Here is a 12,559-nt window from a genome sequence, read left to right on the forward strand (position 1 = left end):
GATTAAACCAATGCCCTGTAAGCAGGGCGGGTCTCAAGTAAAGCAGCGATTATGTAAACAGACCACAGCATTAAGCAATGCAAGCGAATCTAACGGGATGATCAGAACAGAAGGGGTCTTAGAAGCAGACCAACACCACAGAAGCAGTGGATTCATAGTGTAGGAACCAAGCCCCAGTGGTAACCATGGAAGCAAAAAATAAAATAAAAAATGTAAAAGAAAAGTAGTGCTAGTACATACTTGTTAAATGAACATTTTTTTTGCAAGTCTAAACTCTAGCATGCTCACCCCAGAAATACAACTAGTAGAAGGCAGTGTTTATAAAGAAGCCGTTTATTATACAAAATGAAACCTGAGATCATAGAAAATAGCAGTATTTGTAAGAAAAAGCATCAACCTAATGTTTGACCTCTCCAGCAACACAAATCGATTACTATCAGGCACTTCTACCAATAACCCAAAGCCTTTTGTTTATACAAAGCAGACTGGGCCTCAACTATAAAAATCTTCACATACTTACTTTCTCCATAAAATAAGATCTTTAGTATCATACAACAATTCCTTGTTCTGCTTTCCCTTGTAAAAATGTAGCACCAGGTTTACCCTGCTCTTTTATAAATACTTAGATGGTGATAAAAAAAAAAGGAGGTCTGTGAAGCATTTGACCACAAAGCAGGCATGAATCCAGCCTAACTCATAAACTGGCCTACTTTTGTACATAAAAGTGCTTAGGAAATGTCTGTTGGGGGCTGGGCAGTGGCACACGTAGTACAAAGCATAAGGACCCACACAAGGATCCTGGTTCAAGCCCCCAGCTCCCCACTTACGGGGGGGGGGGGAAGGTGCTTCACAAGCAGTGAAGCAGGTCTGCAGTTGTCTTTCTTTCTCTCCCTATCTTCCCCATCTCTTTCAATTTCTCTCTATCCTGTCCAAAAACTTGAAAAAATAGCCACAGGAGCAGTAGATTCATAGTAGAGGCAATGAGCCCCAGAAATAACCCTGGAGGCAAAATTTTAAAAAAAGAAGAAAAAGAAAAAGAAATGTCTTTGTGGGCTCATGTAATTAGGAGAGGGTAGGGTGATGTTTTTGTATTTCCATAACCATTACTTACCCTTTTTATTGCACATAATGCAATGATTCCTAACCGTAGTTTGCACTTGGCTAATATGTATTTTTCACTATAAATCGGCAGCACCTATATTTAAAGACCGCAAGCTTGAGTATTAACTTCTTGCACAATTTCTTTCTTTCTTTTCTTTTTTTTTTTTTGCCTCCAGGGGGCTCGGTGCCTGCCCTACAAATCCACTGCTCCTAGAGATTATTTTTTCCCTTTTGTTGCCCTTGTTGTTTATCATTGTTATGGCTGTCGTTGTTGGATAGGACAGAGAATAATCGGGAGAGGAGAAGACAGAGAGGAGGAAAGACAGACACCTGCAGACCTGCTTCACTGCTTGTGAAGCGACTCCTCTGCAGGTGGGGAGCCGGGGGCTCGAACCAGGATCCTTAGGCTGGTCCTTGTGCTTCGTGCCATGTACGCTTAACCCGCTGTGCTACCAACCAGGCCCCCACAATTTGAATTTATTTTATTTTTTAAAGATTTTATTTATTCGTGAAGACAGAAGGAGAGAGAGAGAAAGAGAGAGAGAGAGGGAGAGAAAGAATCAGATATCACTCTGGTATATGTGCTCCAGGGATTGAACTCAGGATCTCATGCTACCTCTCAGACCACCAATTTCAAATTTTAACAGGTATTTTTGAAAGTATATATTTCACTCTTTCCATGATCTTATAAAGTATTATTATTTTTTTAATTAAAGAATAAAGTGGAAGGCTGGAAAGAGAGCACAGTGGTAGGCAGGACACACAGGACTTAATGCAAGAAGTCCAAGGTTTAATCCTTGGAACCACCAATAGCCAGAACTGGGTGGTTCTCACACCAAAAACAAAGAATAAAATGGGAAAAAAAATAACAAAAAAAAAACCCAACAATGAACTATCCTAGCAGTGAACTCCTTGGTCTTACTAATAGTCACAATATTAAGAATGGGATGTTAGTTCTACATATACATGTGTGCAGACATATTTAAAACAGATATATTGACATGTTATGAAACTTGTTAAGTGATAGTTCATTAATACAGCATCACTACCAAGTAGCTCTGAGGTTCAAGGATTTTTTTTGTTCCACTGACCCTAGGGAAAAAAAGAAAAAAAAAAGGCTTCCCTGTCCATTCTTCTTCTTCTAGCGTTTGCCCTTCTTCTGTAGCCAGACAACAGCGTCAGACCCATTAAACTGTATGTTCAAATCACAGCAATAGAAGAGTTTGTCTGCATCCCAAACTTGATTAGCGACTTTTTATTTAGTTAGTCAATTATGTTGGTTTAAATCTCCTGACTTACTCTTCAAACCCTTACGCTTAGGACCTTGGGTGGTTCCATCAAAATGTAGTCTCAGTTAAGTATTATAAAGTTTTGAAGAAGGATCATATAAGTAATAGAATACAGTCAAAATAATACTCATCTCACTTAAAGTGAAAGTGCTATAGAAGATAAAATAATTTCTAAACCTACTTAAACAGCTTTTTTTCTACTATAATTTATCCAGATTCTTTGGATAATATGGAACATATAAAAGTGATATGTCGAGGAAAGACATACAGAAATGAGTAGTTATAAGAAAATAATGCACTTTGTCTGAGGCAAGATCATAGTGGTTTGTGCACCAGACTTTGACACCTGAGGCCCCAGAGGACCAAGGCTCAATCCTTGGCACCACCATATACCGAAATTGAGTGGTGCTCTGGCCTTTTTCTCCTCCCTCTCTTTATATCTTTCATTAAATAAAAATTTAAAGCCTGTACTTTGATTCACATTGACTTATTTTCACATTTAAAAATTGTATATGGATGGAGGAGATAAAATAATGGTTATGCAAAAAGACCTACAGGTTATGCTAAAAGACCTTCATGCCTGAGACATAACAAATCCCAGGACCAATCCCCAGCACCACCATAAAGCAGAGTTTTAAAAAAAATTATATACATGATTTTTCTACCATCATTTCCAGCCTTGGTATCCCATCTCAAACCTAAAATAGAATAAAAAAATTGTTAAACTGATATGGCACATATTAATTACTATATTAGAGTATATCATTCTGGTTATGTCATGAAAATACAGTATCAGTTAATATAAGAGTTCCTTATATTCATAAGACAGTGTTCACTAGAGGTTTGTGCAGCAGATGACCCCTCATCTCCTTAGTCTCTCAGAGGCTAACTAGAGATTTTGATTCCGTCTTACGAAGTTCTCATGTAGGTAATGCCAGAATTTCCTTTGCTGTGTCTCATTGTTATGGATCATTGTAGTTAGAGCTTCTGCCTGGTCAAGGTTTTGCCAATAATCTTGCAGCCACATCTCCTTCCAGCTGAAACAACAAAATAGGAGTTGAATTATGAAAATTTAGCACAAATATCTGTCCTGTTTTTCTCTGAATTGGGATAACGAAAAAGAAGAAAAAAAGATTTTATTTATTAAAATGAGAGAGACAAGAGAGAAAGAACCAGAGCATCACTCTGATACATTTGATACCAGGGACTGAACCTGGGACTTCATGCTTGAAGCTGGGCGGTAGCTCAGCGGGTTAAGCGCACGTGACGGGAAGCTCGAGGACCAGCATAAGGATCCCGGCTCCCCACCTGCAGGGGAGTTGCTTCACAGGCAGTGAAACGGGTCTGCAGGTGTCTCTCTTTCTCCACCCTGTCTTCCCCTCTTCTCTCCATTTCTCTCTGTCCTATCTAACAATGACGGCATCAATAACAACAGTAATAACTACAACAATAAAAAACAAGGGCAACAAAAGGGAAAATAAGTAAATATAAAAAAAATATTGGGAGTTGGGCGGTAGCGCAGTAGGTTACGCGCACTTAGCGTGAAGTGTAAGGATCCCGGTTCGAGCCCTGGCTCCCCACCTGCAGGGGGGTGGCTTCACAGAAGGTGAAGCAGGTCTGCAGGTGTCTTTCTCTGTCTTCCCCTCCTTTCTCCATTTCTTGCTGTCCTATCCAACAATGATGACATAAATAACAACAACAATAATAACTACTATAACAACAATGAAAAACAAGGGCAACAAAAAGGAAAATAAATAAATATTTTAAAACTTTTTTTTTTTTAAAGTGCACACATTAGGGGCAAAGACCTAGGTTCAGTCCCCCAGCCCCCATCTATAGGAGAGAAACTTCACAAGCAGTGGAGAGCAGTACTGCAGGTGTCTCTCCCTACCTCTCCCTCCCCTCTCAATTTCTTTCTGTCTCTATCAAAGAGAAAACAAGGTTGGTTTTTTGTTTTTGTTTTTGTTTTTGTCTTGAATTGTATTTTACTGCAGTAGTCTCCACAAGGAAGGAAAGGGAACATGCTTAGATAACTACCTGTTAGCCATCTTTATTTCAATAATCAAAATGAAGGTACAGTGGCATCTAGTGTCTGGATAAAGCATATTTGAATATTTCCTCTTTAACTGTCTACATTGTCTTATATTCTTCCTTTAATAAGTTATATATATTCAACCTGGAGACAAATTATTATATAGAAGACTATAATTTTAGGACCAGATTATGTCCACTATATTAAAGTAGTCCTCTGCGGCCACCTAGTTACAGTGGTCTCTACAGGTCAGGCAGCCTCTCCCAAGTTTAGTAACTGAACACCTATTCCCAGTAGGTCTAGTTTGGTGCAAGTGACAGCAACATTTTCCCACTTTCCAGGCTAACCTTGTTTCCCAATGCTACCATCTGCATCTACTATAGTAGACTCTTCCTTTCCCTTTCAATCTACACTGCCCACCACTGACAATGTTTTTTGAAACATTCCTTCTATTCTATGAACTTTTAAAAATACTTATTTTGGGCTAGGAAGACAGCTTAATAGTTATGCAAAAAACAAAACAAAACTTTCATGTCTGGACTGGGGAAATAGCATAATGATTATGAAAAAAAATTTTTTTTTCTGTCTGAAGCTCTGAGGTTTCGGGTGAAATCCTCAATACCGTAAGCCAAAGCTGAGCAGTGCTCTGGTTAAAAAAAAAAAAAAAGGAAGAACGTTGGCTTTTATGCTTAAGGACCAAGGTCCAAGGTTGAATCCCCAATACCACCATATGCTAGAGCAGATCAGTGCTCTGGTAAAAGAAATAATTTTATGGCCTGGGAAGTGGCACAGTGGATAAAAGTGCTAGACTTGGGAACACGAGGTCCCAAGTTCAATCGTCAGTACCACAAATGCCAGAGTAATGTTCTGGTTCTATCTCTCATCAATAAATAAAATCTTTAAAAATAAAAATTAAGGGGGGCGGTGTGTTAAGCGCACATGGCACAAAGCACAAGGACCAGCTTAATCTTAGCATACAATAAAAGTAGGATTTTAAACTTTTTTTTTTATTTTAAACATTTTTCATTTACTCACAATCACTCAAACACAACAGAAGTTAAAACCGTTTCTTTCAATTTAAATTCTTGGCTGAGCTAGCATTCCTGGGCTTATACCATGCCCTCTTTTGAATTTCTTTTGATTACAATGGGCACTCATTTTTCCAGTGCCTCTTTTCTTTGTAATAGGCACATTGCTTCCTAAGGCCCATAATATTAGGTTAGTTAGACCAGGAACAGAGAAAAGTGACAGAAAGAAAATGACAAGACAGACAGCTGGCAATACACAGAAAATAGAGACAGGTGGCTACAAACCAGAAGGACTCTGTGACGTCTTATCAGAGTCCTGGACTTGGGAATTAGCACTGTGTCCAGCTTTCTTTCCCTTCAGTCCCCAGATACAGATGGCACCCAGATTTCAGTCAGACTTACTTCCGGAGGTCCAGAAAACAGGTGACTCTCTGCAGGTTGAATTTAGTGCGTTGGCCAGTGGGAGTCAAGGCAAGGGGGTCCTCCTGGGACTGAGGAATATATTCTAGGTGGCCGGCCCCTAGGAGACTCCTGACTCAGCAACCACCAATCTAGAAACAGTCAAGGCTCGGTCTGGGAGTCTCTGACCGGATCCTGGACGAGCCCCCAAGTGTTGTGGGGTAAGCATCAGAGACCACCCAAGACCAGTTCAGTCAAATTAGACAGTCTTTATTAAGCTGGCTGGTGACTACACTCAACAGCTAAAAGCACTGCTCAGAGTGCAGTCCCGAGTTCAGTGTAACACAACCATTTACAGGGGTAGGTGCAGGAAGCAAGCTAGGTTACAGAAACCAAAATGCAGTGGTTAAGGCAGTCTGTTACTGCAGTCAGGACAACTGTTATGGAAACAATCAACAATTAATAATTTCAGAACATTAAGATCTACTTCTTGTTGGCAAGTAAAGCAGCTGCACAGGTTCAGGTCAAGATGGAGTCAGTTATGCTAAGGAAATGGGGACCCGGCCACACTCTATAGTCCCAGGTTCAATCCCCTGCACCATAAGCCAGAGCTGAGCAGTGCGCTGGTTAAAAACTAAATAAATAAATAAATAAATAAATAAATAATAAATCATTACTTAAGAGAGTTTCACATGAGGTAAACCTGAACACCACTACAGATTGAACCAGGAACATCAAGCAAGAAAATGATATTCAGGGGGTCGGTGGCGCAGTAGGTTAAGCGCATGTGGCGCAAAGCACAGGGACCGGCGTAAGGATCCCGGTTCGAGCCCCCGGCTCCCCACCTGCAGTGGAGTCGCTTCACAGGCAGTGAAGCAGGTATGCAGGTGTCTGTCTTTCTCTCCCCCTCTGTCTTCCCCTCCTCTCTGCATTTCTCTCTGTCCTATACAACAATGAACAACATCAACAATGGCAATAATAATAACCACAACGAGGCTACAACAACAAGGGCAACGAAAAGGGGGAAAAATGGCCTCTAGGAGCGGTGGATTTATGGTGCAGGCACCGAGCCCAGCAATAACCCTGGAGGGAAAAAAAAAAAGAAAAGAAAAGAAAATGATATTCAACCAGTTGAATTATTTTCCCAGCTGCCTATGGTGAACTGTTTAATGTTTCTTCATTTTTAAAAACATTTTATTTATTTTATTTTTGAGAGAGATGCAGAGGGAGAGAGAAAGAAACACCAAAGCACTGCTCAGCTCTGGCTTATGGTGGTACGGGGGATTGAACCTGGGACTCTGAAGCCTCAGGCATGAGAATCTGTTTGCATAACCATTATGCTATCTCCCGTTTCTTCGGTTTTTACACTATCAAATAAACCTTTATTGAAACATCTTGCTTTGTTATTTTTTAAATACGTATTTATTCCTTTTTGTTGCCCTTGTTGTTTTACTGTTGTAATTATTATTATTGTTGTTGATGTCGTCGTTGTTGGATAGGACAGAGAGAAATGGAGAGAGGAGGGGATAGACACCTGCAGACCTGCTTTACCACTTGTGAAGTGACTCCCCTGCAGGTGGGGAGGCAGGGACTCAAACTGTAACTTTACGTCACCAGTTCTTTTGCTTTGTGCCACGTGGGCTTAACCTGCTGCGCTACCGCCCGACTCCTGCTTTGTAATTTTTAACTAGTTGGGGATCCCACAGCACCACTATTGATGTTTTCTATAATATCATGAGAGTGTGGTAGCCATTAACATTAAAACCCACAGACTGAGCAGTCCTCAGGATCTCTTTAGTAGTCCCAGAGAGTTCTCTCGCTAGAAACTGGCCTCATTTGTCAGGCAATGCCGACAATTTCCTCAAAAGTGATGTTTCTGGGTGGAGGAGATAGGATAATGGTTATGCTAACTGACTCTCGGGCCTGAGACTCCCAGGTTTCATGTTCAATGCCTTGTACTACCATAAGTCAGAGCTGAGCAGTGCTCTGATAAAAATAAGTAAGTAAATAACTTTTATTATGCTAAATATTTTTATCTTCTTTCTGTTTTTTTTGTGGTCCCTTGAGGGCTTTAATAATGAGGGGAGAGGCAGAAAATATCACCTCAATCTGGGCCCGTCTGGTCAGTTTCACTGTAATCCGCAGATACGTCCATTCACCAGTTCCCTTAGCAATGTCATCACCAATTTATTTTGAGAGACTGAGACAGCCTTTTTTTTTTTTTTTTTTGTCTCCAGGGTTATTGCTGGGGCTCAGTGCCTACTGTATGAATCCACTGCTCCTGGAGGCCATATTCCCCCATTTTTTTGTTGCCCTTATTGTTGTTATTACTGCTGTTGTTGTATAGGACAGAGAGAAATACAGAGAGGAGGGGAAGACAGAGAGGGGGAGAGAAAGACAGACACCTGCAGACCTGCTTCAGTGCTTGTGAAGCGACTCCCCTGCAGGTGAGGATCCTTAAGCTGATCTGTGAGCTTCCTGCCATGTGTGCTTAATCCAGTGCACTACTGCCTGGCTCTGGAGAAGGCCAACCTTGAGGACCAAGGCAGATACTCCAGACTTTGCCACCTGTCAGGTATGACTTTGTTCTCACTGGTGTTGAACTTCAGTGGCATGGTAGAGGTGGTTGGTACTGAATAAACCTGGATTCAGGGCTACCAAAGAAAGTTGCACAAGGGGGAGTCGGTGGTAGCGCAGTAGATTAAGCGCACGTGGCGCAAAGTGCAAGGACCAGTGGAAAGATCCTGGTTTGAGCCCTGGCTCCCCACCTGCAGGAGAGTTGCTTCACAGGTGGTGAAGCAGGTCTGCAGGTGTCTATCTTTCTCTCCCTCTCTGTCTTCCCCTCCTCTCTCCATTCCTCTCTGTCCTATATAACAACAATGACATCAATTACTACAATAATAATAATAAAACCAAGGGCAAAAGGGAAAATAAATAAATATTAAAAAATTAAAAACAAAAAAGAAAGTTGCACAAGGGTGGGGGTACATAGCATAATGATTATGCAAAAGAGATTGTCATCCCTGAGGCTCCAAAGTGTCAGGTTCAATCACTCCCCCCTCCCCCATAAACCAGATTTGAGCAGTGCTCTGGTGAAAGAAAGAAAGAAAGAAAGAGAGGAAGAGGGAGTCGGGCGGTAGCAGTGGGTTAAGCGCATGCAGCGCAAAGCACAAGAACCCGCATAAGGATCCCGGTTCGAGCCCCGGCTCCCCAGCTGCTCCCTCTCTGTCTTTCCTTCCTCTCTCCATTTCTCTCTGTCCTAACAATGATGACATTAATAACTACAACAACAATTAAAAAAAAATAAGGGCAACAAAAGGGAAAATAAATAAATAAATATAAAAAAATAAAAAAAAGAGAGAGAGAGAGGAAGAAAGGAAGAAGTTGTACCTTGGTCTTTCTGAGCCAAAAGCTAGAAAGCAATCATGAACTTTCTAAAGTGAATGTTAAAAGAATACTTTTAAGAGTGAAAGAAGGGAGTTGGGCGGTAGCACAGCAGGTTAAGTGCAAGGACCGGCCCAAGTATCCCAGTTCAAGCCCCTGGCTCCCCACCTGCAGGGGAGTCGCTTCACAGGTGGTGAAGCAGGTCTGCAGGTGTCTATCTTTCTCTCCCCTCTCTGTCTTCCCCTCCTCTCTCCATTTCTCTCTGTCCTATCCAACAACAATGATAGCAATGATAACTACAACAATAAAAACAAGGGCAACAAAAAGGAAATATTTCAAAAAAAAAAAAAGACTGAAAGAAAAGGGGCCAGGTGGTGGCCCAGCTGGCTAAGTGCACGTCACCATGCTCCAAGGCCCCTGGTTCAGGCCCCTGGTAGTGGAAAGCTTTGCAAGTGGTGAAGTAGGACTACATGTGTTTATCTTCTTTCACTATGCACCGTCCCTCATCAACTTCTCTCTGTCCTATAAAATTAAAAGTTAAAATTTATTTTAAATTGAAAAAAGTGAAAGATTGTACTATTAGTACTTTTATACTAGGTTAACAGGTGTAAATCATAACTGTTAAGGAAACAGCTCTTGAAGGGGCCCTGAAAAGAGCCCTTGCTACAGCTCTGGGAATGGCCCTGAAAAGGGCCTTGGTTGGAACCTGCCTGGTTCTGAGGTGACTCTGCTGGATACCACAAGAGACTGAGGCTGATGCTGGTGAAGGTAACAGGAGCCTAACAGGAGCCGTTTGGGATTAGGGTTAGGATTAGGGTCGAGAACCCAGGTCACCCTGGAAATGCTGAGCACCTATAAAGACTAGGGACTCTGATTGTATACTCTTAGGCAGGGTGCTGAAGCAAGCTAAGGATACAGAAGCAGGTGTGCATGTGTGATTAGTAGTATAGCTTTGGGTACTTTCCTGGTAACCCGGGTAACAGCACCAACTTCTTATCTTTGGGGTCCACACTTCACAGCATATTTCATTTTAGGACTATATTCCTATCAAACATTTTATAAGCACACTTTAAGTAATTATATTTTAGATAACCTTGGCAAATATCTTAATCATCTTGTAAACATCCTTAATCTTAAACACACTTCAAGTCAGCATATTCTAAGTAATCATACTCTAACACACTCTTAAACACATTGATTTTTTTCAAACTTTGAACTACAAACTACCAAAACTCCTAGTAAAAACTGAATTGTTGGCAATTCCATCTCATAACTACTGCAGATAAACCTCCCTCAAAATATTCCCATCATCATCCCCATTTATGCTTAGTAAATAGCTGCACTGATTTTCAGCACAGTCTAACTCCTGACTCCAGTATTCAGACTATGTACATCCTGAAGCCAGCTTAACTACCTGGTTCCCCCTCCCTCTCTCATTATTGCCTGAACAGGTCCTCTGCTCGAAATCTTTTTTTTTTTTTGAAATCTTTTTTTTAAGTACTGCTAATACTAGCAGGCTTTCATAAGATGATACCTTGAATTGTCTTTTCAAATTTAGTTTTTGTGTGTGTTTTTTTTTTTTTTTTTTAGTCTGTCCTATACCTGTCACTGCTCTTGGCACCAGAAAGGCAGAATAAATTCATGTCATCAACTTATTATATACCATTTCCTCAATACTTTGCTACAGTACAAAAGTAACTGATTTAATTTTATGGTCCTAGGGGATCCGAGCTACTCTTACCTGTCATTATCAGGAATCTCTTCCACACTGCCAAAGCCAGGTGTGGGCACTGGGCAGTCCATGTGTGAAGGCTGGGCAATGTGAGGCTCCGGGGCAGGGACGTCCCCCGGAGACGCTGCATGGGCTTTCTCGGTGTCCAGACGAGCCAATTCATGATCGCAAACAAAACACTCGAAGCCGTTGAGGTAGTTAGGCAGTAAGGGATCATTCACTCCCCACTCCCGATGTTTCAGACTATCCAGAAGGAACTGATTGGTAATGCCCCCTGGTTGCTTGTATGCCAAGTATTTCATATACTCCTCATCATTCTTGTCCAGAAAGTCAATAAATTCTGCCAGTTTCTGAGGAGACTCAAAATCATCGATGAGGATGATTGAGTGGTTGTTGGGCATCCAGTCCCTCACAGAGGGAGAGCCACGGTACACTGGCACAGCACCCAGATGCATGGGACGCCACAGTTTCTCTGTCATGTAATCGTCACAGATGGCATTTTCAAGGGCCAGATGGAACTTATAGCGGGACAAGAAGGACAAGAGCTCGGGATCCTCCGTGGTGGCTGTAGTTGTGTCCTGCAACCGTGTAGCTGGCAGCTCCCGATTCTGCAGGCATCTCCCGTAGGAGTCCACCTGAACCGGGTAAAAATTAGACCATTAAGCGGTCCTGGGCTCCGCCGCGCCCACCCGCCCCGCCCGCCCCGCCGCTCCCTCACCCACCGGGATGTAGCGCATCAGCTCGAGGACGTAGCGGTCTCGGTCGGCCGGCACGTCGCAGTGGGACTGAAGGTAGAGCAGCGGCGCGTACCCCCGGCGGCGCCACTCCGCGCGCTCCTGGAGCGCAGGCGCCTCTCGGCGCAGGTAAGCGACCCCCGGCAGCCACTGGAGCGGCAGCGGGTAGTCAGAGTGGCGGCTGAAGGTGGAGGTAAGATTAAAGAGCCGGATGCCAGGGTCGTGGCTCAGCAAGAAGTTGTTAAGCGGCGACTCCTCGTGCAGGAGCGCCCAGCTCTGGTGCGCCAGGCGTGGCAGAGGCGCCTCGGACGCACGGAAGTCGGTGCCGTAGAAGAGCAGCGCGCGCGTTCGCGCGTCGCCCCACACTCGCCGGTCCCGGGACGCCACGCACGCGCCGCGCGGGCATTCGATGAGCTCCGAGTCGCCCGGAAAGTGAGGGAACAGCCCCGGGCTCCACCACAGCAGCACCGGCAAGTCCTCTGCCTCCTCCCTCCCTGACCAAGGGCTCCCGGGACCGCGCGCCACCCCCACTGCCCCCAGTGCCGACGGCGGCCGGAAAACCGCGCCATCCCACGGCTCCGCCCACTCCGCCTCCCCGCCCCTCTCCGCTCCTGCTGCGGCCCGGGAGCCACTGGTTACACTGACGCTCAGCACCCCCAAAGCGGCCAGCACAAGCCCAGTGCGGCTGGCCGCCATGTCCACTCAGGCAGCCGGCGCCCCTCGGACAGCAGCACAGCCCGCCCTGCAGTGGGCGGTGACGGGGCGGGGCCGACGCCATAGGACACGTGACCCGCAGCGCGGCTCCCACGGCTCCCTTCCCTGCAGTGGGCTGGAGGGGAAGTGATAGCATCGCGGTAAAA

General features: G+C 43.8%; 1 protein-coding gene across 1 annotated transcript; it reads right to left on the bottom strand.

The window, feature by feature from the left end:
- Positions 1–314: 314 nt before the first annotated feature.
- Positions 315–12,446, bottom strand: FUT11 (fucosyltransferase 11). The gene is made up of 4 exons (XM_007520329.3): positions 11,688–12,446; positions 10,975–11,600; positions 2,286–3,427; positions 315–2,224 (listed from the first exon to the last, which is right to left on the bottom strand). Exons 1-3 carry the CDS (start codon positions 12,393–12,395, stop codon positions 3,280–3,282), a joined length of 1,482 nt encoding a protein of 493 aa, XP_007520391.1. The 5' UTR covers positions 12,396–12,446; the 3' UTR covers positions 315–2,224; positions 2,286–3,279.
- Positions 12,447–12,559: the final 113 nt, after the last annotated feature.

The sequence above is a fragment of the Erinaceus europaeus genome, chromosome 1, assembly GCF_950295315.1.
Source record: "Erinaceus europaeus chromosome 1, mEriEur2.1, whole genome shotgun sequence".
NCBI lineage: Eukaryota > Metazoa > Chordata > Mammalia > Eulipotyphla > Erinaceidae > Erinaceus > Erinaceus europaeus.

Bases quoted from the DNA above. Each gene is read 5' to 3' on its own strand.
- FUT11 (XM_007520329.3), bottom strand. From the start codon at position 12,395: ATGGCGGCCAGCCGCACTGGGCTTGTGCTGGCCGCTTTGGGGGTGCTG. The intron at 11,601-11,687 runs GTGGGTGAGGGA...TACCCGGTTCAG, and splicing joins AGCTGATGCGCTACATCCCG to GTGGACTCCTACGGGAGATG. The intron at 3,428-10,974 runs GTAAGAGTAGCT...TTGTTGTTTCAG, and splicing joins GAGATTCCTGATAATGACAG to CTGGAAGGAGATGTGGCTGC.